Source organism: Pristiophorus japonicus, chromosome 1 (assembly GCF_044704955.1).
Source record: "Pristiophorus japonicus isolate sPriJap1 chromosome 1, sPriJap1.hap1, whole genome shotgun sequence".
NCBI lineage: Eukaryota > Metazoa > Chordata > Chondrichthyes > Pristiophoridae > Pristiophorus > Pristiophorus japonicus.
In genome coordinates this window covers 453,735,166-453,756,270 of record NC_091977.1, presented here as the reverse complement: position 1 = coordinate 453,756,270, position 21,105 = coordinate 453,735,166, and the positions used below count along the sequence as shown (strand labels likewise).

General features: G+C 45.6%; 1 protein-coding gene across 3 annotated transcripts in view; it reads right to left on the bottom strand.

Moving 5' to 3' along the window:
• The window catches only part of LOC139276002 (RNA-binding Raly-like protein), a 783,670-nt gene that overhangs the window by 277,908 nt on the left and 484,657 nt on the right, over nucleotides 1-21,105 (bottom strand). For all 3 annotated transcript variants that reach the window (XM_070893323.1, XM_070893332.1, XM_070893342.1), the window contains exon 3: nucleotides 187-234. In XM_070893323.1, coding sequence (XP_070749424.1) covers nucleotides 187-234 — 48 coding nt within the window. The remainder of the gene's footprint in view (nucleotides 1-186; nucleotides 235-21,105) is intronic.

Genomic DNA, 21,105 nt, shown 5'->3' with positions numbered 1-21,105 from the left:
ACTGATGTGCTGAACTTGCAGTAATTTTGCAGGGTCTTACTGTTCCTTAATTTGCCATGGCAGCACAGGAGTAGGTGCTGATCACTGAATTTAAAAATTGTATTAGACAAACTATTTACAGTTAATGAAAAAGCTAAAATATTGCACACCCTGTAAAAGAAGTCAATGTATAAATCGTATACATACCGACTGTAGAAATCTTCTCTGTAATAATCGTAGTCAAAGTCGTAACCACTATTGAAAAAGGAAAAATAAGCTTTAATGAGAAGCTGCAGAATAAAAACTTTCACTTTTATAAACTTAAAGAAATGAATTATCTTTGGATCAATTCAAAATACACTCAATGCTAAGAAAACAAGAACATTGCTAATAGTATGTAGAAATGTAGGTGGCAAGATTAATGGACAAAACAAGTGAGGAATACAGGAAACAGGAAATGCTGGAAATACTGGGTAGACTCAGTCAGATTCTATTCCCCCTCCATGTTTTTCCAAATCTGATAAAAATGTTTTCAGTTCTGAAGATTCTTCTACGCATTTCTAACATTTTCAGTTTTTGTTTTAGATTTCCAGCCTTTGTCCTTTTTAAAATCTTTTTTAAGTGCAGTATACATTTCGTACATAGAATCATAGAAACTTACAGCACAGAAGATGGGCATTTGGCCCGGCCTATGCCGGCTCATTGAAAGAGAAATCATACTTAGACCCACATCCCTGCTTTTTGTCCGTAACCCTGCATGTTCCACATCCTCAAGTAACTGTCCAATTCCCTTTTACAATTATTTGTGGAATCAGCTTCCACCACCTTTTCAGGTAGAACATTCCAGAACCTGACAACTCTCCGAGTGAAAACATTTCTCCTCATCTCCTCCAGGTCTTTTTCCAATGATTTTGTATCAATGAGTTCTAGTTACTGACTTGCCAGAGGAAATACTTTTTCCCTATTTTATCAAAATCTCTCATCATCTGGAAAGCATCTATTATGTCACCGCTTAACCTTCTCTGTTCCAAGGAGAACAGTCTGAATTTATCCAACTTCTCCTCATAACTGAAATCCCTCATCCCTGGTGACATCCTGGTAAACTTTCCTCTACTATTTCTAAGGCCTTTACATCTTTCCTGAAGTGTGGTTCTCAGAATTGTCCACAATACTCCAGCTGAGGCCTAACCAGTGACTTATAAATTTCTAACATGATCTCTTTGCTTTTATATTCTAGCTCTCTATTGATAAATTCAAGTAACCAATATGCATTTTTAACCACCTTATCAACTTACCTTGCCACCTTTAAGGATTTGTGTACATGGACACCAAGGTCTCTCTGCTCATCCACACTTGACTAAATTGTGCCATTCATAGTATACTGTCTTTCCATATTAGTCCAACCAAAGTGTTAAGTAATGGCCTGGAAATCCCGGCCCCTCCGGATCCGTACTGAATGTGTATGGACCCGGGAAGGTATCGCAAAAGCCGGTTTTGCAGCGCACAATGCGCATGTGCTGAAAACCGGCTTTTCCGATCTGTCAGCTTGACAGATCCTCCAAATCACAAACTTCCAATTTCTGTGTTTGTGGAATCTTAAATGACTTGCCTTTGTAAAAACAAAGAGGGCTAAATTCGATAAGGTCCAAAAACGGGTGTGGGGATCACGATACGGGATCTACCCGCGCCCTTTGAAAGTAATGCAGGCAGCATGTAAAATTCGTGCTGCCTGCTAATTAATATAATTGAAGTGTTGAAAGCGTGGCTAGTTCAGCATTCATCAGGGGATCCAATTTCACGGGGAGGTGATTTCTATTTAAAGGCAGCCTGCAGTGTGAAACACTAACTGCACTTCTTAAAGGGGAGGTGCTTTCTGAAAGAAGCACCCTGTTAAGTCCGGACTCTAATGTACTGACTTACACGAGACACATGCTGAAGTCAAGGTCATTCAGGACCTGCACCTTTAATTCCAGCTCTCCAGTGCTGCACTTGCCTGAGATCTCCCTTTATATATCACAGTGGGACAGGTATGGAGTGTCTCCTGCAAGTGCCCCCCTGGTGGTAAGGTATGCTTATTGTTACAGGTCATATCCAGTTACAGTCATGTATAGCATGGTAAGATACAGTTATATACAGTAATGTGAGATACATGACATCACCCTCCCCCAAGGTCTTATTGCCTTTATAGATTCAGTCTCTCAGGTGGTCTGCGCTCTCGCGTGGAGCATCTTAGTTGTGGTTCAGTTGTTTGCCTTGGTGCCTGTTTTTTGTTCGGTGTAATTGCTGGTATCGTGCCTGGGCTGTCTGTTTCGTTCGGTGTGTTTGCTGGTATCTCGCCTGGGCTGTCTGTTGAGACTACCTTTTCCTCAGGTTGTTCCACCTGTCTGTCCACCAGCTGTGGTGTGAGTTCCACATTGTAGTCTGCCTCTGGTTCTTCAGTGTTATCAGTGAATCTACTTTTTACTTGGTCTACATGCCTCCGGCAGGTTTGGCCATTGTCCATTTGTACAACCAGTAGCCTGTTTCCCTCTTTGTCTGTTACTGTCCCTGCAAGCCATTTGGGACCCCGGCCATAGTTTAGCACAAACACTATGTCCCCTATCTCATTCCACCTCCCCCTCGAATTTTGGTACTCAGTTAGCTTTTGACGCTTAGCCTCAACAATTTCATGCAAGTCTGGGAGGATTAACAAGAGCCTGGTCTTTAAGGTTCGTTTCATCAATAGTTGCACAGGGGGAACCCCAGTCAACAAATGCGGACGAGATCTGTATGCCAGTAGCAGTCGCGACAGGCGGCTCTGCAGCGTGGGACCTTGGATTCTGAGCATGCCTTGTTTAATGATCTGCACTGCTCACTCCGCCTGGCCATTGGAGGCCGGCTTGAAAGGTGCCGTCTTAACGTGATTTATACCGTGGTCAACTATAAAATCGTGAAATTCTGCGCTGGTGAAGCATGGACCATTATCACTGACCAATGTGTCAGGAATGCCGTGCGTTGCAAACATGGTTCTAAGGCTCTCCACAGTGGTGCAGGTGGTGCTCGAGTTTAAAATGGTGCACTCAATCATTTTGAAAATGCATCAACGACTACGAGGAACATTTTGCCCATGAGTGAGCCCGCATAGTCTACATGCACCCACGACCACGGTTTGGTGGGCCAGGGGCTTAGGGGGACCTCCCTGGGGGCATTACTGAGTTGGGCACAAATGGTGCACCGACGGACTCAGAGTTCCAAGTCCGCGTCAATGCCAGGCCAGGCTATGGCCTTCATAAGGACGATCCCCGGGTGCTCGCGATGGAGCTCCCGGACAAACGCCTCCCTGCCTCATAAGGGCATAACTACTCGTCTGTCCCACATCAGGCAGTCTGCCTGTAGTGAGAGTTCATGCATGCGTCTATGGAAGGGTTTGACCTCCTCGGGGCAGGCATCACGAGCCTCTGCCCAGTCACTGGTTAAAACGCATCTTTTTACTTGAAATAACGTGAGGTCGCTGGTCGTCCAGGTTCTGATTTGGTGAGCCGTCATGGGCGAACCTGTGGATTCAAAGGCATTGATTGCCATGACCATCTCAGTCCTGTTCGTCGGACCCTTCTGTGGTCGCCAGGGGTAGCCTGCTAAGCATGTCGGCACAGTTGTCTGTGCCTTATCGTGTAGTCGTAAGCCGCCAGCATGAGTGCCCACCGCTGAATGTGCGCCGAGGCATTGGCGTTGTTTGCCTTGCACTTGGATAGCAGGAACGTGAGGGGCTTGTGGTCGGTTTCTAGCGCAAACTTGGCCCCGAAAAGGTATCGGTGCATCTTTTTGACACCGTAAACGCACGTGAGCGCCTCCTTCTCAACCATACCGTACCCGTGCTCCGCCCGCGAAAGTGACCTGGAGGCATAAGCAACAGGCTGCAATTTACCCGCATCATTGACGTGCTGTAAAACGCACCCGACCCCGTACGCTGACGCATCACACGTAAGGACTAACTTTTTACCTGGGTCAAAAAAGGCTAAAACACTCTTGGAACATAGAAGGTTGCGTGCCTTATTGAAGGCACGCTCTTGGGCGTCCCCCCAAAACCAATCGCACCCCTTTCTGAATAGCACGTGGAGAGGCTCCAGCAGCGTGATCAAGTTCTGCATAAAGTTCCCAAAGTAAGTGAGTAGCCCGAGAAAGGCGCATAGTTCCGAGACATTCCGGGGCCTGGGTGCCAGGCGAATCACTTCGGTTTTGGATTCAGTTGGGCGAATTCCATCAGCGGCAATCCTTCTGCCCAAAAATTCAACCTCAGGCGCGAGAAACAGACACTTGGATTTCTTAACTCTTAGGCCTACCCGATCCAATCGACTTAGTAATTCCTCAAGATTGCGGAGATGAGAGTCGGTGTCCTTGCCCGTGATGAGAATGTCATCTTGAAACACAACCGTCCCCGGGATGGACTTGAGCAGACTTTCCATGGTGCGCTGGAATATAGCAGCTACCGACCTGATGCCGAATGGATATCGATTGTACACAAAAAGGCCTTGATGTGTGTTGATGGTGGTGAGTACCTTAGACTCTTCGGTCAGTTCTTGTGTCATATACGCAGATGTGAGGTCAAGTTTCGAGAAAAGTTTTTCTCCAGCCAACGTGGCAAATAGGTCCTCCGCTCTGGGCAACGGGTATTGGTCCTGTAGGGAGACTCTCTGTTTATGGTAGACTTGTAATCCACACAGATTCGCACGGATCCATCAGGCTTCATGACGGGGATGATGGGGCTTGCCCAGTCGCTGAATTCCATGGGAGAAATTATGCCTTCCCGCAGAAGCCGGTCCAGTTCGTTTTCAGTCTTTTCCCTCATCACATAAGGCACAGCTCTAGCCTTGTGATGGACCGGTCTGGCATTCTGTGTGATGTAGATTCTAACTTTAGCCCCTTTGAAGGTGCCCACACCTGGCTGAAAGAGATGTTCAAAATGGCTTAGAACTGTTGAGCAGGAGGTCCGTTCCTCTGACGACATGGCGTGAACATCATCCCATTTCCAATTAAGTTCTGCTAGTCAGCTTCTCCCCAACAGGGTTGGGAGATCCCCGGGGACAATCCACAGGGAAAGTCGGTGCACCATCCCTTTGTGTGTGACTGAGAGCATGGCGCTGCCAAGGACTGGGATGATTTCTTTAGTATAGGTCCTTAGTTTGGTGTCGATCTTCGTGAGTTTTGGTCTGTTGCTTTTGTGCGGCCACAGCTGTTCAAATTGTTGAACGCTCATGAGGGATTGACTGGCTCCCGTGTCCAGTTCCAGGTTGACAGGTATCCCGTTGAGTAGAACCCTCATCATAATTGGAGGCATCTCGGTGTAAGAACAGTGGACATTGATCGTGTTAACCCGCTGTACCTCGGCGTCCTGTACACTGTTCCAACCGCCTTCTGGTCCACTTTCCGACCCTTCCGATTCATATACCAGCCAAGCTGCTGTTTTTCTGCACATGCGAGCCAGATGCCCTGTGCAGTTGCAGTTTCTGCAAGCGGCATGCTGAAATCGACACACCCTGGTTGAGTGCCTTCCCCCACATCTCCAACACAGACCGTTTCCATTGTTTCCGAAGGATGCGCTGCGTCTGGCTGATCTCCCTTGAGCTTCTCTCAATCTGTTGTTGATTGCTCGCATTGTGGGTTGATGAGGTGTGAACGGCCATTCATGTGGCCCTTGATTTTGATGGCTTCTGGCGCCACTGTCTGCTGTTGAAGGCCTGCTCTCCTGCCTTTGTCTGTGTGTGGGGGTAGCGGTTTGTTTCACAATGTGAACCCCTTGTTCCGATGCCTCGTTGGTTGTCGTACCCGAAGTATAGATCAGCCTCGTTTCTTCTTCGCCTGCCAAGAACATCTGTGCGACCAGTGCTGCTGCCTCTAGAGTCAAGTTCTTAGTCTCTATAAGCTTCTGGAATATGCCTGCGTGGCCTATTCCTGCAATAAAAAAGTCTCTCAGTACTTCTCTCCTTACTTCATTGGGGAACTCACATGAACTAGCCAGCCTCCGAAGTTCCACCACGAAGTCGGGTATGCTTTGGCCCACACAGCGTCTGTAGTTGTAGAACCTGTGTCTGGCCATGTGTAGGCTGCTCGCTGGCTTCAGGTGGTCTCTCACCAATGTGCTCAACTCCTCAAACGACTTGCTTGCTGGTTTCTCGGGTGCCAGCAGATCCTTCATTAAAGCGTATGTTTTCGAGCCACAGCTGGTCAAGAGATAGGCTCTTCTCTTGTCTGCCTTATCATCGCCCAGCCAGTCTTTGGTCACAAAGCTTTGCTGGAGCCTTTCTATAAAGTCATCCCAATTGTCTCCAGCAGTGTATTTCTCATCTGAGCTGTTGGTAGCCATTCTGTGGATTCTGTGATCCTGTAACTCGTCGCCACTGTTAAGTCCGGACTCTAATGTACTGACTTACACGAGACACATGCTGAAGTCAAGGTCGCTCAGGACCTGCACCTTTAACTCCAGCTCTCCAGTGCTGCACTTGCCTGAGACCTCCCTTTATATACCACAGTGGGACAGGTATGGAGTGTCTCCTGCAAGTGCACCCCTGGTGGTAAGGTATGCTTATTGTTACAGGTCATATCCAGTTACAGTCATGTATAGCATGGTAAGATAGTTATATACAGTAATGTGAGATACATGACACACCCCATTGTTAATGTAGCTAAGGAAAGGAGAAAGTGCCAATGGTACAACAGAGTAAGGGCACCTTGATTCTCAGAGGCAGCAATTGAGGCTTCAGTGCAGGGGTCGAAAGGAGGAGACAGGTCCTCTCAGTGATGTAACTAGAGGATGTGGGCCCCAATGCAAATATAGATTTTAAAGAATCACAGAACCACAGGGAAACGTGCAGCTGGCCAGGGAAGACCCCGCACAGCTGCTCCTCGAGTGAGGGGATCCGGGGGGCCGAAGAGGGAGTTTGGGGTCTGGGGGAGCTGGTGTGAGGCAGAGCTGGGACCAGTGTGAAGGAGGGTTTATGTTGTGGGGGGTTATCGAGGGGTCCGGGAGCGGAGCTGAGCCGGGTGCAGGCTTGGGCTCTGTATGATTTCCAGAGCGAGAATGTGGGCGAGATCTCGGTGCGGGAGGACGAGGTGCTGATCGTGTACAGCGAGCACGACACCGAGGGCTGGCTGGAGCGGGCCAGCAGCCACGGCCAGAGGTGCCTCTTCCCAGCCTCGTACGTGTGATGCTGCGCCCGGTGTCAGTGCTGCCGAGACCCCTGTCTCCCGCTATGCCAACCCAGCGCCGCCTCAGACCCTAGCGGCTTCCCCCTGCCAGCCAGCACCTTCTGCCCCCGGCCTCTCGCCCAAATGGGTGGTGGTTTCGGGGGGCTGGTCCTGCAGCACTAGGTGTCGGGTAGTGGCGACGACGACGACTGGGACGATAACTCGACGGTGGCGGACGGGCCGCTGTCCGGGGCGGCGGGAGCGGGGGAGGCGGCGGCAGGTTCTCAGATTCCGATGGGACGGACCGTTATCGAGCGAGCACGGGGCCAGGGGCCGGAATGTCGGAGGTTGGTGTCCTCCTCCTCTGTTTAAAAAAGGGGGCAGACAAAAGGCAAGTAATAGGCCGGTTAGTTTAATATCTGTAGTGGGGAAAATGCTTGAAACTATCATTAAGGAAGAAATAGCGGGACATCTAGATAGGAATAGTGCAATCAAGCAGACGCAGCATGGATTCATGAAGAGGAAATCATGTTTAACTAACTTATTGGAATTCTTTGAGGATATAACGAGCATGGTGGATAGAGGTGTACCGATGGATGTGGTGTATTTAGATTTCCAAAAGGCATTCGATAAGGTGCCACACAAAAGGTTACTGCAGAAGATAGAGGTACACGGAGTCAGAGGAAATGTATTAGCATGGATCGAGAATTGGCTGGCTAACAGAAAGCAGAGAGTCGGGATAAATGGTTCCTTTTCGGGTTGGAAATCGGTGGTTAGTGGTGTGCCACAGGGATCGGTGCTGGGACCACAACTGTTTTCAATATACATAGATGACCTGGAAGAGGGGGCAGAGAGTAGTGTAACAAAATTTGCAGATGACACAAAGATTAGTGGGAAAGCGGGTTGTGCAGAGGACACAGAGAGGCTGCAGAGATTTGGATAGGTTAAGTGAATGGGCTAAGGTTTGGCAGATGGAATACAATGTCGGAAAGTGTGAGGTCATCCACCTTGGGGAAAAAAAAACAGTAAAAGTGAATATTATTTGAATGGGGAGAAATTACAACATGCTGAGGTGCAGAGGGACCTGGGGGTCCTTGTGCATGAATCCCAAAAAGTTAGTTTGCAGGTGCAGCAGGTAATCAGGAAGGTGAATGGAATGTTGGCCTTCATTGCGAGAGGGATGGAGTACAAAAGCAGGGAGGTCTTGCTGTAACTGTATAGAATATTGGTAAGGCCGCACCTGGAGTACTGCGTGCAGTTTTGGTCACCTTACTTAAGGAAGGATATACTGGCTTTGGAAGGGGTACAGAGACGATTCACTAGGCTGATTCCGGAGATGAGGGGGTTACCTTATGATGATAGATTGAGTAGACTGAGTCTTTACTCGTTGGAGTTCAGAAAGATGAGGGATGATCTTATAGAAACATTTAAAATCATGAAAGGGATAGACAAGATAGAGGCAGAGAGGTTGTTTCCACTTGTCGGGGAGACTAGAACTAGGGGGCACAGCCTCAAAATACGGGGGAGCCAATTTAAAACCGAGTTGAGAAGGAATTTCTTCTCCCAGAGGGTTGTGAATCTGTGGAATTCTCTGCCCAAGGAAGCAGTTGAGGCTAGCTCATTGAATGTATTCAAGTCACAGATAGATAGATTTTTAACCAATAAGGGAATTAAGGGTTACGGGGAGAGGGCGGGTAAGTGGAGCCGAGTCCATGGCCAGATCAGCCATGATCTTATTGAATGGTGGAGCAGGCTCGAGGGGCTAGATGGCCTACTCCTGTTCCTAATTCTTATGTTCTTATTATGTTCTCCTCGGCCGCCACCTCCTCCTCCTCCAAGAGCACGGCCATGGTCAGCAGGAACCTCAATCTCAATCTCCACCTTCGTCAAGTCAGGCGGCGAGGCGTTCATCCTGGGCGAGGTGCCCGGCTTCATCAAGGACGGCGACAAGATCTGCATGGCGGCCGGCCGGCCCGGCCCCGAGTGGCAGGAGAACCCTTACCCGTTCGCCTGCTCCACCAAGCAGACCAAGTTCAAGGGCATCAAGAGCTACATCTCGTACCACCTGGTGCCCAGCCACACTCAGTGCCCGGTCAACCGGCGCTACATGCACTTCGACTGGCTGTACGGCCGTCTGGTGGAGAAATTCCCCATCATCTCGGTGCCCCACATCCCTGAGAAGCAAGCCACTGAGCATTTCGAGGAGGACTTCATTTCCAAGGGGAAGAAAGGGCTGACCCTGTGGATGAACCATATGGTGCAATGCATTCCAGCACTTCCTCACCTGCAACGATGAGAAGGCTTGGAAGCAGGGCAAGAGGAAAGCCGAGAAGGGCGACATGGTGGGGGGGGCAACCTCTTCCTGATGCTCAGCACCCCGCAGGGCCCCCTCGACCTGCAGGAGGTGGAGAGAAGGTCGACAGGTTCAAAACTTTCACCAAGAGGATGGATGAGAGCGTTTTCCAGCTGAGCCACACCGCCAACGAGTTTGGGAGGAAGCAGGTGGTGGGCCCCCTTCAGGTGAGGGCCCCAATGCCACTGCATTGGCGTAGTTATGCCACTGGGTCCTCTACCCACAGGGGGCCAGAAGGCACTTCAGACAGATTGTACGAAGGAAGTGGGGGCAGATTGCTGAAGCGGTCAGTGCTATCAGTTTCCCCCCCCCCAGGCCATGGATCCAGTGCCGGAAGAAGTTTAATGACCTCACACTAGCAGTCAAGGTCAATGAATACATTTCCAAATGCCATAGCCCACCAACTGCACCACTCGCCTCACACACTGCTCAATGCACCACACCCCCACACCTGCCAACAATCTCTAGCAATCATGACTCATACCTCACAATTGTAGCTTCACCTCACCTTTACACACTTACCACTGTTACAAGCCTCTCACCCACATCTCACACCTTGCACACAATTCAACCAAGACAGGCACATCACCCAAACACATTGCATCACACTCACTGGCACACTTTCCATTCTCTTGCAGGCCAAGGTGGCGCATAACCATATGTTTAGTGATGTTGGTTTTGGGGCTGATCATGGTGGGATTCTAAGGACCAAGGTGAGTATTTTCAAGGGCACCGATGCTGCTGGAATAGATGGCAGGTGAGGTTGAGATGACAGAAGTGCCCTGTGAATGGTGAGAGAGGTTGCTCTAAGGAGGTGACAGTGAATAGAGAGTTCACTGCAAACATTTCCAAAGTGCATACAGCTCAAAGTCAGAAACCCTAACGGCTTCAGCTTCTGACATTGGAAAGTGAACAGCTGTGAAATGGTAGCTTTTATATCACTCCTGCAGCTATCAACTGGCTAAAGCAATAGAGAGTCACTCAGAACCCGACTCCACTTACCTGGTGTGTTCTCTGAGGCACCGCAAACCCATCAAAAGGTTGGTAAAAATGTAAATGCCTGCTTTTAAGCCTTTTAACTAGCAATTAAATATCTTTTAATGATAATTACCTGTCCCACTGCATGCTGTCGGGTCTGTGATCCGAACGCAGATCTGACAGTTCAAAAACTCACATGGGGGCGGGTACAGAGCAGGATCCCGACCCGCTGTCAATCAGGGCCATTTTGACTGCAGACCCGCCTCTAAACCCACACTCGCAGGGCTGGGAAGATTCCGGCCCGAGTTGCAGGATATTATAACTCATTAAAAATTATTTTGTCTTTTCCTAATATTTGTCAATAATGCAATGGTTGTCGCCAATCATCATATCTTTACAGCAGCACCATCCCAAATCCTGTCTGTGACGAGTCAACTGAATACATGTATTGGCCTTCCAGGATCATAACATTTCATCATTGCCTCTTTCATGATTTTAAGTTTCCTTATTTTTCGCAATGTTCTAGCTCCATTCAGTAGTCTTTTCTAACAGTTTCTAGCATGTGATACAATTTTTTCCAAGAGACTTGCTATGAATTTACCCAGATAACTGGCTATACTTAGGAATCTCTGCACATTTTTTTGCACTGCAGACATTTGTTGACTCTTTTCAATGATTGCGCTTAATATCTTCACTAATGGTGATGCTACCAATAAGTTAAGCTCGCTGACTTCGAATATATATTTGTCTTTATTAGGTTTTAGGTTAGCTGTTCCACTAACTTCAATACTTTCTGAAATCGATTGTCATGTGCTCCTTTAAACAAACCCTACACCGTATAGCTACTTCCCAATACTTTTTACTCACGCCAATGAGGAAAGTCCTGTTCCATAGGCAAACCTGCTCCCTATGATCCAAAACATGTCATTATACAGCTTCACATGCAAATTAATTGGGAAAACAGGCTATAGAGTGAATAATAAACTTTTTTGCCATTAAGGTATACCCTGAAAATATATGGGATATATACTTCTGATCTCTCTGCATAACAGCAAATATCACACTGACAGGCCATATGCCTCAGACTGAAAGCTATCAACGAAGTTTAAGAGGTAATATCAAACACAGGCAAAAGCAAAAGCAGCAGATTTAGTTGGATTACAATACTTCACAGTATATGTTGCAAAAAGATGCAGTTCTGGGCACCAAAATTGCCCTCCGCCCCAAACGGGACGCACATTTAAATAAATGATTATTCTCCGCTCCAAAGCGTGAGGTGGAGAATAGAGGGAAATTGTCCTATTTAAATATTTTAATTTGTCCGGGCGGTGTTGTGGCGGCTGAGGGGCGGAAGTGGGTTGGGAGCGGGGCGGAAGGTGGGATGTATCATCAGTCCTGTGCTGAACACGTTAGTGCGACGCTGATGGTGTCAGCGCGACGCGGACGTGCTGAGTCGAGCTGACGTGTAGCAATGTACCTCTCCTTCAGTTAAAGAGGAAGGCTGCTGCGAGCTCTGCAGCCACTTTAGTGGCACCCACTGGGCCACCTGGCTCCATATCGCTTAATATCCTTGATTAGCAAAAAGATATCGAGCTCAGATTTAAAATGATTAATTAAGCCAGCATCTCCTGCTTTTTGTGGGAGAGAGTTCTATACTTCTACCATCCTTTGTGGAAGAAGTGTTTCCTAACTTCTCTCCTGAATGGCTTGTCTCTATTTTTAATGTTATGTCCCCTTGTCCTAGATTCCCCCACCAGTGGGAAAAGTTTCTCTCTATCTATCCTATCAATTCCTTTCAACATCCTAAAACCCTCAATCAACTTAGCCCTTAACCTTCTGTATTCCAGGAAATGAAAGCCTAGTTTATGAGAAGTAATCTCTCCTCATAATCTAACCCTTCGATCCCTGGTAACATTCTGCTGAATCTGTGCTGCAATCCTTCAAAGCCCATTTTATTCTTTCGAAGGTACAGTACCCAGAACTATACACAGTATTCCAGGTGTGGCCTAACCACGGCATTGAATAGCTGTACAGCAACATATCCTCCCCTTTATATTCTAGCCCTCTAGTTATAAAGGTTAACATTCCATTAGCCTTTTTGATTATTTTTTATACCTGACCACTACATTTTAGTGATGTGTGTACATGGATCCCTAAATATCTTTTGACCTCCACTGTTCCTAGCTTTTCACCATTTACAAAATACTTGTATCTATCCTTTTTTGGTCAAAAATGGATAACCTCACACTTACCGGTATTGAAATTAACGTGTCACAGTATTAATCACTCACTTAATCTATCAATGTCTCTTTGTAATTTTATGCTCCCATCTACACTACTTACTATACCACCCTGTGTGTCATCGGATAACATGGATATATGCCTCTCTATTACGTTATCTACGTTATTAAAAAATATAGTGAATAGTTTAGGCCCCAGCACAGGGCTTCAAATTAATAAATGGGTGGGGGCTCAAGTGGAAATTGTAGTATCATTACATTAATAGTTCCAAAAAAAAGCCAAAAGGGAAGAGAGTAGAGTAACAATAAGAAATTGCGTGTTAGGCACTACAGGTAAAGGGAAAACTAAAAGATGTAAAGTGATTAAACCATGAGACAGAAATAAAAAACATGTGAGTAAAACATTAGAGCTGAAGGACAGGCTAGGGTGTGTGGGCCAAATAAAAGTTTTTTATACAAACACACGGGGCTGGAAATTGGCCAGCCTTGTGTCCATTTTTTTGGTGCTATTTTGCCATTTTTGGCTGAAAAAGGTGATCAGGTAAATTGGCCAAGTCTTGCACCGGCGGTTTTGAAATACCGTTAAAAAGCGGACCGCCGTCGTGCAAGACGAAAAAAAGCACTATCGCTTTAAATTGGCCGTTCGGTGCACCCATATTCTGGGTGAAAAAAACACCTGAGAAAAGCCTGCGTTGCAGCCCCAGAAACAGCGGTAAGCATGAAGACCTGCAAAAAAGGGAAGTTAAAGTTTTAATTTTTTTATTCTTTTTCAGTGATTCATTAGGTAAGTGTCTTGTGAATGTTTTGTGATTTTTTTATTTTTTGTTTTTTGCAATTTTTTTTTTTGTGTTTTCCCCCTCCCAGGGCCTGTCTTTCAGTGGTAATCGGTCTCGGACTAAAGTTGGTGAGGACTGCGGTCACCTCCGCGAATCCTCGTGCAATGCCAATTTTTATCGCTGAACGCTTTTTTTTGCCAATTTTAGGCCTTTAAAAAACGGCAACGTGATTAGCAGTATTTTTGGCGAAAAATACCGCTATCACCAAAATACCAATTTCTAGCCCATATGGAGTATAAGAAATAAACTGAATGAACTGCAGGCATAAATTCAAATTGGAGGGTCTGACATGGTAGTCATTACTAAGCCATGGCTGCAGGACGGTCAGGACTGGGAACTAAATATACCAGGTTATAAGGTCTACAGGAAAGATAGGGAAAATGGTAGAGGGGGAAGAGTAGCCTTAGTGATTAAGGATGAAATCACTTCAATGATAAGAGAGGATATAACGAGAGGTAAACAGAAAGTGGAGACGTTATAGGTAGAATTAAGAAATAGGAAAAGATTTAAGACTGTAGTGGGAGTTGTGTATAGGCCCCCTGGTATCAGCTATGAAGTGCTATATTGTATAAATGCAGAGATTAGACAAGCATGTAGCAAAGGCAGAATGGTTTTAATGGGGGATTTTAACTTTCATAGAGATTGGGATAAGCAGACTAGCACCTGTCAGAACGGTAGTGGATTTCTTGAGTGTGTCTGGGATAGTTTTCTAAACTGGGCAAATCTGTTAATGGGTAAAATGACAGAAGATCAGGAGGAGGTGTTCAAAAAATAATGTAATGTGATACAGAACCAGTTTACATGATCGGAGTCCAGGGGAGACGTGAGTTCAGGGGCCCAGGGGCAGTACGGGCCAGCGATATGTGTGCGCACTAGGTCCGTGCAGCAGAGCTGGTCTCCAGTTGCCACTGGACCAAGACTTTGCTCTGACAAACCCGTGTGGTGGCTGGTGTGCAATGGCCACCACACATTAAAAAAATCCACGCACAGGCATCTTTCACCCCTCAAGATTTAGTTCGGGACCTGGAATTTTAGGTCCTTCATTGAAACATCTGTGAACTTTTTGACATGGAAGGAAGTCATCCTCCATTCGAGGGACTGCCTATGATGATAATGAATATGATACCCTGAAGGGCAAGAGTTTACTTACCAAAAACAAAACGGCCATGGAAGACTAAAGAGGTAAGAGACAACATAAAACTAAAAGAAAAAAGCATACAAAAATTCAAAAAATAGCTCAGATCCTGGTGAATGGGAAAGATACAAAGAACAGCAAAGGGTGATAAAACAGATAGTAAGATCTACAAAAAGGGAGTGTGAAAAGAAACATGCAAATGATATCAAAATCAACACAAAGAATTTTTACAATTATATTAGGAAAAAGAGGGTGGTCAGGAGCAATGTTGGCCCCTGGAAAGTGGCAATCGGGAGATCGAGGCCCATAAAAAGGGCACGGAGTTCGGGAGGAGGAACAGCAGTCGGGAGATCAGGGCCCATAAAAAGGGCGCGGAGTTCGGGAGGAGGAATGGCAGTCGGGAGAATGAGGCCGAAGGTAAAACAAAGAAGTAAAAAGAAATCGAGATGTGACGTCACAGCCAAGTGGCTAAGTGATTGGCTGGATGATTGGTGAATAGTTTTTCTTTTTTTCTTTATCTTTTTTCTTATCAGTAAGAATCGTTTGTCATTGTTGCCAAATTAAGAGAATTTAAGGGTTAAGTCATGGCAGGAGAGCCCAGATCCGTGTCATGCTCCTCCTGTGTTATGTGGGAAATCAAGGACGCTTCCAGTGTCCCTGACAACTATGTGTGCGGGAAGTGTATCCAGCTGCAGCTCCTGATAGACCGCATTGCGGCACTGGAGCTGCGCATGGATTCACTCTGGAGCATCCGTGATGCTGAGGATGTCGTGAATAGCACGCTTAGTGAGTTGGTCACACCGCAGGTAAAGGTTACAAAGGCAGATAGGGAACGGGTGACCATCAGGCAGAATAGGAGTAGAAAGGTAGTGCAGGAGTCTCCGGCGGTCATCTCCCTCCAAAACAGATATACTGTTTTGGGTACTGTTGGGGGAGATGGCCCATCAGGGGAAGGCAGCAGCAGCCAAGTTCCTGGCAACATGGTTGGCTCTGCTGCACAGGAAGACAGGAAAAAGAGTGGGAGAGCCATAGTGGCAGGGGATTCTATTGTAAGGGGAATAGATAGGTGTTTCTGCAACCGCAAACGAGACTCCAGGATGGTCTGTTGCCTCCCTGGTGCAAGGTTCAAGGATGTTTCAGAGTGGCTGCAAGGCATTCTGGAGGGGGAGGGTGAACAACCAGTTGTCGTGGTGCATATAGGTACCAACGATATAGGTAAAAAATGGGATGAGGTCCTACAAGCTGAATTTAGGGAGCGAGGAGTTGAATTAAAAAGTAGGACCTCAAAGGTTCGTAATCTCAGGATTGCTACCAGTGCCACGTGCTAATCAGAGTAGAAATAGCACGATAGTTAAGATGATAGTTAAGCTTGAGGAATGGTGCAAGAGGGAGGGATTCAAATTCCTGGGAAATTGGAACCGGTTCTGGGGGAGATGGGACCAAGACAAACCGGACGGTCTGCACCTGGGATGGACCGGAACCGATGTCCTAGGGGGAGTGTTTGCTAGAGCTGTTGGGGAGGGTTTAAACTAATATGGCAGGTGGATGGGAATCTATGCAGGGAGACAGAGGGAAGTAAAATGGGGGCAGAAGCGAAAGGAGATAAGGAAAAGTGGAGGGCAGAGAAATCAAAGGCAAAAATCAAAAAGGGCCACAGTACAACATAATTCTAAAAGGACAAAGAGTGTCAAAAAAACAAGGCTGAAGGCTCTGTGTCTCAATGCAAGAAGCATTCGCAATAAGGTGGATGAATTAATTGCGCAGGTAGCTGTTAACGGATAAGATGTAATTGGGATTACGGAGACATGGCTCCAGGGCGACCAAGGCTGGGAACTCAACATCCAGGGGTATTCAATATTCAAGAAGGATAGACAGAAAGGAAAAGGAGGTGTGGTAGCGTTGCTGGTTAAAGTAAGGAATAGTAAGGAAGGACATTAGCTTGGATGATGTGGAATCTGTATGGGTAGAGCCGCGGAATACCAAAGGGCAGAAACCACTAGTGGGAGTTGTGTACAGACCACCAAACAGTAGTAGTGAGGTTGGGGATGGCATCAAACAGGAAATTAGGGATGCGTGCAATAAGGGTACAGCAGTTATCATGGGTGACTTTAATCTACATATAGATTGGGCTAACCAAACTGGTAGCAAAACGGTGGAGGAGGATTTCCTGGAGTGTATAAGGGATAGTTTTCCAGACCAATATTTTGAGGAAGCAACTAGAGAGCTGGCCATTCCAGACTGGGTGTTGTGTAATGAGAGAGGATTAATTAGAAATCTTGTTGTGTGAGGCCCCTTGGGGAAGAGTGACCATAATATGGTAGAATTCTTCATTAAGATGGAGAGCGACACATTTAATTCAGAGACTAGGGTCCTGAACTTAAAGAAAGGAAACTTCGAGGGTATGAGACGTGAATTAGCTAGCATAGACTGGTGAATGATACTTAAAAGGTTGACAGTGGATAGCCAATGGCAGACATTTAAAGATCACATGGATGGACTTCAACAATTGCACATCCCTGTCTGGCGTAAAAATAAAACGGGGAAGGTGGCTCAACCGTGGATAATGTTAAATCCAAAGAAGAGGTATATAAATTGGCCAGAAAAAGCAGCAAACATGAGGACTGGGAGAAATTTAGAATTCAGCAGAGGAGGGCAAAGGGTTTAATTAGGAAGGAGAAAATAGGATATGAGAGTAAGCTTGCAGGGAACATAAAAACTGACCGCAAAAGCTTCTGTAGATATGTGAAGAGAAAAAGATTAGTGAAGACTAATGTAGGTCCCTTGCAGTCAGAATCAGGTGAATTTATAATGGGAAACAAAGAAATGGCAGACCAATTGACAAATATTTTGGTTCTGTCTTCACTAAGGAAGACACAAATAACCTTCTGGAAATACTAGGGGACCGAGGGTCTAGCGAGAAGGAGGAACTGAGGGAAATCCTTATTAGTCAGGAAATTGTATTTGGGAAATTGTTGGGACTGAAGGCTGATAAATCCCCAGAGCCTGATAGGCTGCATCCCAGAGTACTTAAGGAAGTGGCCCTCGAAAGAGTGAATGCATTGGTGGTCATTTTCCAACATTCTATAGACTCTACATCAGTTCCTATGGATTGGAGGGTACCTAATGTAACCCCACTTTTTAAAAAAGGAGGGAGAGAGAAAACAGGGAATTATAGTTAGCCTGACATCGGTAGTGGGGAAAATGTTGGAATCAATTATTAAAGATGTAATAGCAGCGCATTTGGAAAGCAGTGACAGGATCGGTCCAAGTCAGCATGCATTTATGAAAGGGAAATCATGCTTGACAAATCTTCTAGAATTTTTTGAGGATGTAACTAGTAGAGTGGATAAGGGAGAACCAGTGGATGTGGTGTATTTGGACTTTCAAAAGGGTTTTGACAAGGTCCCACACAAGAGATTAGTGTGCAAAATTGAAGCACATGGTATTGGGGGTAATGTATTGACGTGGATAGAGAACAGGTTGGCAGAGAGGAAGCAAATTGTAGGAATAAAAGAGTCCTTTTCAGAATGGCAGGCAATGACTAGTGGGGTACCACAAGGTTCAGTGCTGGGACCCCAGCTATTTACAATATACATTAATGATTTAGACGAAGGAATTGAATATAATATCTCCAAATTTGCAGATGACACTAAGCTACGTGGCAGTGTGAGCTGTGAGGAGGATGCTAAGAGGCTGCAGGGTGACTTGGACAGGTTAGGTGAGTGGGAAAATGCATGGCAGATGCAGTATAATGTAGATAAATGTGAGGTTATCCACTTTGGTGGCAAAAACAGGAAGGCAGAATATTATTTGAATGTTGACAGATTTGGAAAAGCAGAGGTGCAACGAGACCTGGGTGTCATGGTACATCAGTCATTGAAAGTTGGCATGCAGGTACAACAGGCGGTGAAGAAGGCAAATGGCATGTTGGCCTTCATAGATTTGAGTATAGGAGCAGGGAGGTCTTACTGCAGTTGTACAGGGCCTTGGTGAGGCCACACCTTGAATATTGTGTACAGTTTTGGTCTCCTAATCCGAGGAAGGATATTCTTGCTATTGAGGGAGTGCAGCGAAGGTTCACCTGACTGATTCCCGGGATGGCAGGACTGACATATGAAGAAAGACTGGATCGACTAGGCTTATATTCACTGGAATTTAGAAAAATGAGAGGGATCTCATAGAAACATATAAAATTCTGACGGGATTGGACAGTTTAGAGGCAGGATGTTCCCGATACTGGGGAAGTCCAGAACCAGGGGACACAGTCTGAGGATAAGGGATAAGCCATTTAGGACTGGGATGAGGAGAAACTTCTTCACTCAGAGAATTGTGAACCTGTGGAATTCTCTATCCCAGAAAGTTGTTGAGGCCAGTTCGTTAGATATATTCAAAAGGGAGTTAGATTTGGTCCTTACGGCTAAAGGGATCAAGGGGTATGGAGAGAAAGCAGGAATGGGGTAATGAAGTTGCATGATCAGCCGTGATCATATTGAATGGAGGTGCAGGCTCGAAGGGCCGAATGGCCTACTCCTGCACCTACTTTCTATGTTTCTATATTTCTATCAATGGTGTTGTCAATGATAAGATGGAAATGGCAGACATGTTGAATAATTACTTTGTGTTAGTAATTACAGTAGAGGAAGAGGATAGCATGCCGGAAATCCCAAGGAAACTAATACTGAATCAGGAACAGGAACGCGATAAAATTAACATAAGCAAAATAATAGTAATGAAGAAAATAATGGCACTAAAGAGTGACAAATCCCCAGGATCAGATGGTTTCCATCCCAGGCTTTTAATGGAAGTAGCTGAGCACATTGAAGATGCCCCAACTATAATCTTCCAATGTTCTCTCGATTCAGTAACCGTTCTTTTAGATTGGAAAATTGTGTGTGTCACTCCGTTATTTAAGAATGGCAGAAGAGGGAAACCTGTGAATTTTAAACTGGGTAGCCAAACATCCGTTGTCGGGAAATTACAAGAGTCTATAATTAAGGATACGGTGACTGAACTCCTTGAAAATTCTCAGCTGATCAGAGAGAGCCATGATCGATTTGCGAAAGGTAGGTCATGCCTGACAAGCCTGATTGAATTGTTTGAAGAGGTGACTAAAGTAGTGGACAGGGGTATGTCTATGGATGTTATTTACATGGAGTTCTTGAAGGCATTTGATAAAGTCCCTCATAAGAGACTGTTAACTCGGGTTGAAGCCCATGGAAGTGAAAGTAAATTATTGACCTGGTTAGGAAATTGACTGAGCGGCAGGAGACACAGAGTAGAGATCACGGACAGGCTTTCTAATTATCAGGATGTGACTAGTGGTGTCCCACAGGGATTTGTATTGGGACCTCAACTATTTACACTATTTCTTAACAACTTAGATGATGGCATAGAAAGCCATCTATCCAAGTTTGCCGATGACACAAAGATAGGTGGAATTGTCGGCAGTGCAGATGAAAGCATAAAATTACAAAGGGATACTGATAGAGTCAGTGAATGGGCAAAATTGTGGCAAATGAATGTCAATGTAAGCAAATGTGAGGTCATTCACTTTGGACCTAAAAAGCGGGGTACTTTCTAAATGAAGAAAAGCTATAAATAGTACTCATCCGAAGAAAATTCAGGGGGGGCAGGGGTCTAGGCAGATAGATCATTAAAATGTCGGAATAGGTACAGTAAATAATCAAAAATGCCTTTATATCTAGAGAACGAGAATACAAGGGGGTAGAAGTAATGCTGCAGCTATACAAAGCCCTGGTTAGACCACACCTGGAGTACTGTGAGCAGGTCTGGGCACCACACCTTAGGAAGGATATATTGGACTTGGAGGGAATGCAGTATAGGTTTACCACAATGATACCTGGAATCCAAGGGTTAAATCACAAGGAGAGATTACATAAATTAGGGTTGTATTCCCGAGAATTTAGAAGGTTAAGGGGTGATTTGATAATTTTTAAAATATTGGGCTTGATTTCCCCAGTGATTTACGCCGTTTTTTGGCATGCGCTGCTTTTTTTGGCTTAATTTTAAAAATCCAAGTTTCTCCAAAGATTGTGCGTCAGCGTAATTCAGTTAGTAATGATTTTTTTAGGTTAGTTTTTTTTTGCGTAACCTGATGTCTGCGCCAGTTTTTCACATTTATGCAAGTTTGGCCAGCTTACATGTCTCCTAGGACGGCATATGTGATTACTCCCAAAAAACCTTCTGGGCATTTAAGAAAAATCAGAGAACATCAAAAAATCGGTGCAGAAAGACGCCATTGTTTTTAGGTGAAGTTTTGGAGGGAGTCAAGAACACATTAAATATGCATCATGAAATTTAATTTTTCAAACTTAAAATGCAGCAAATAGAAGTTTAATGCAATTCTTTAATTTTGGATTATTTTAAAAGTGCCACGCCACTACTGAACGTCTCCAAACCAGG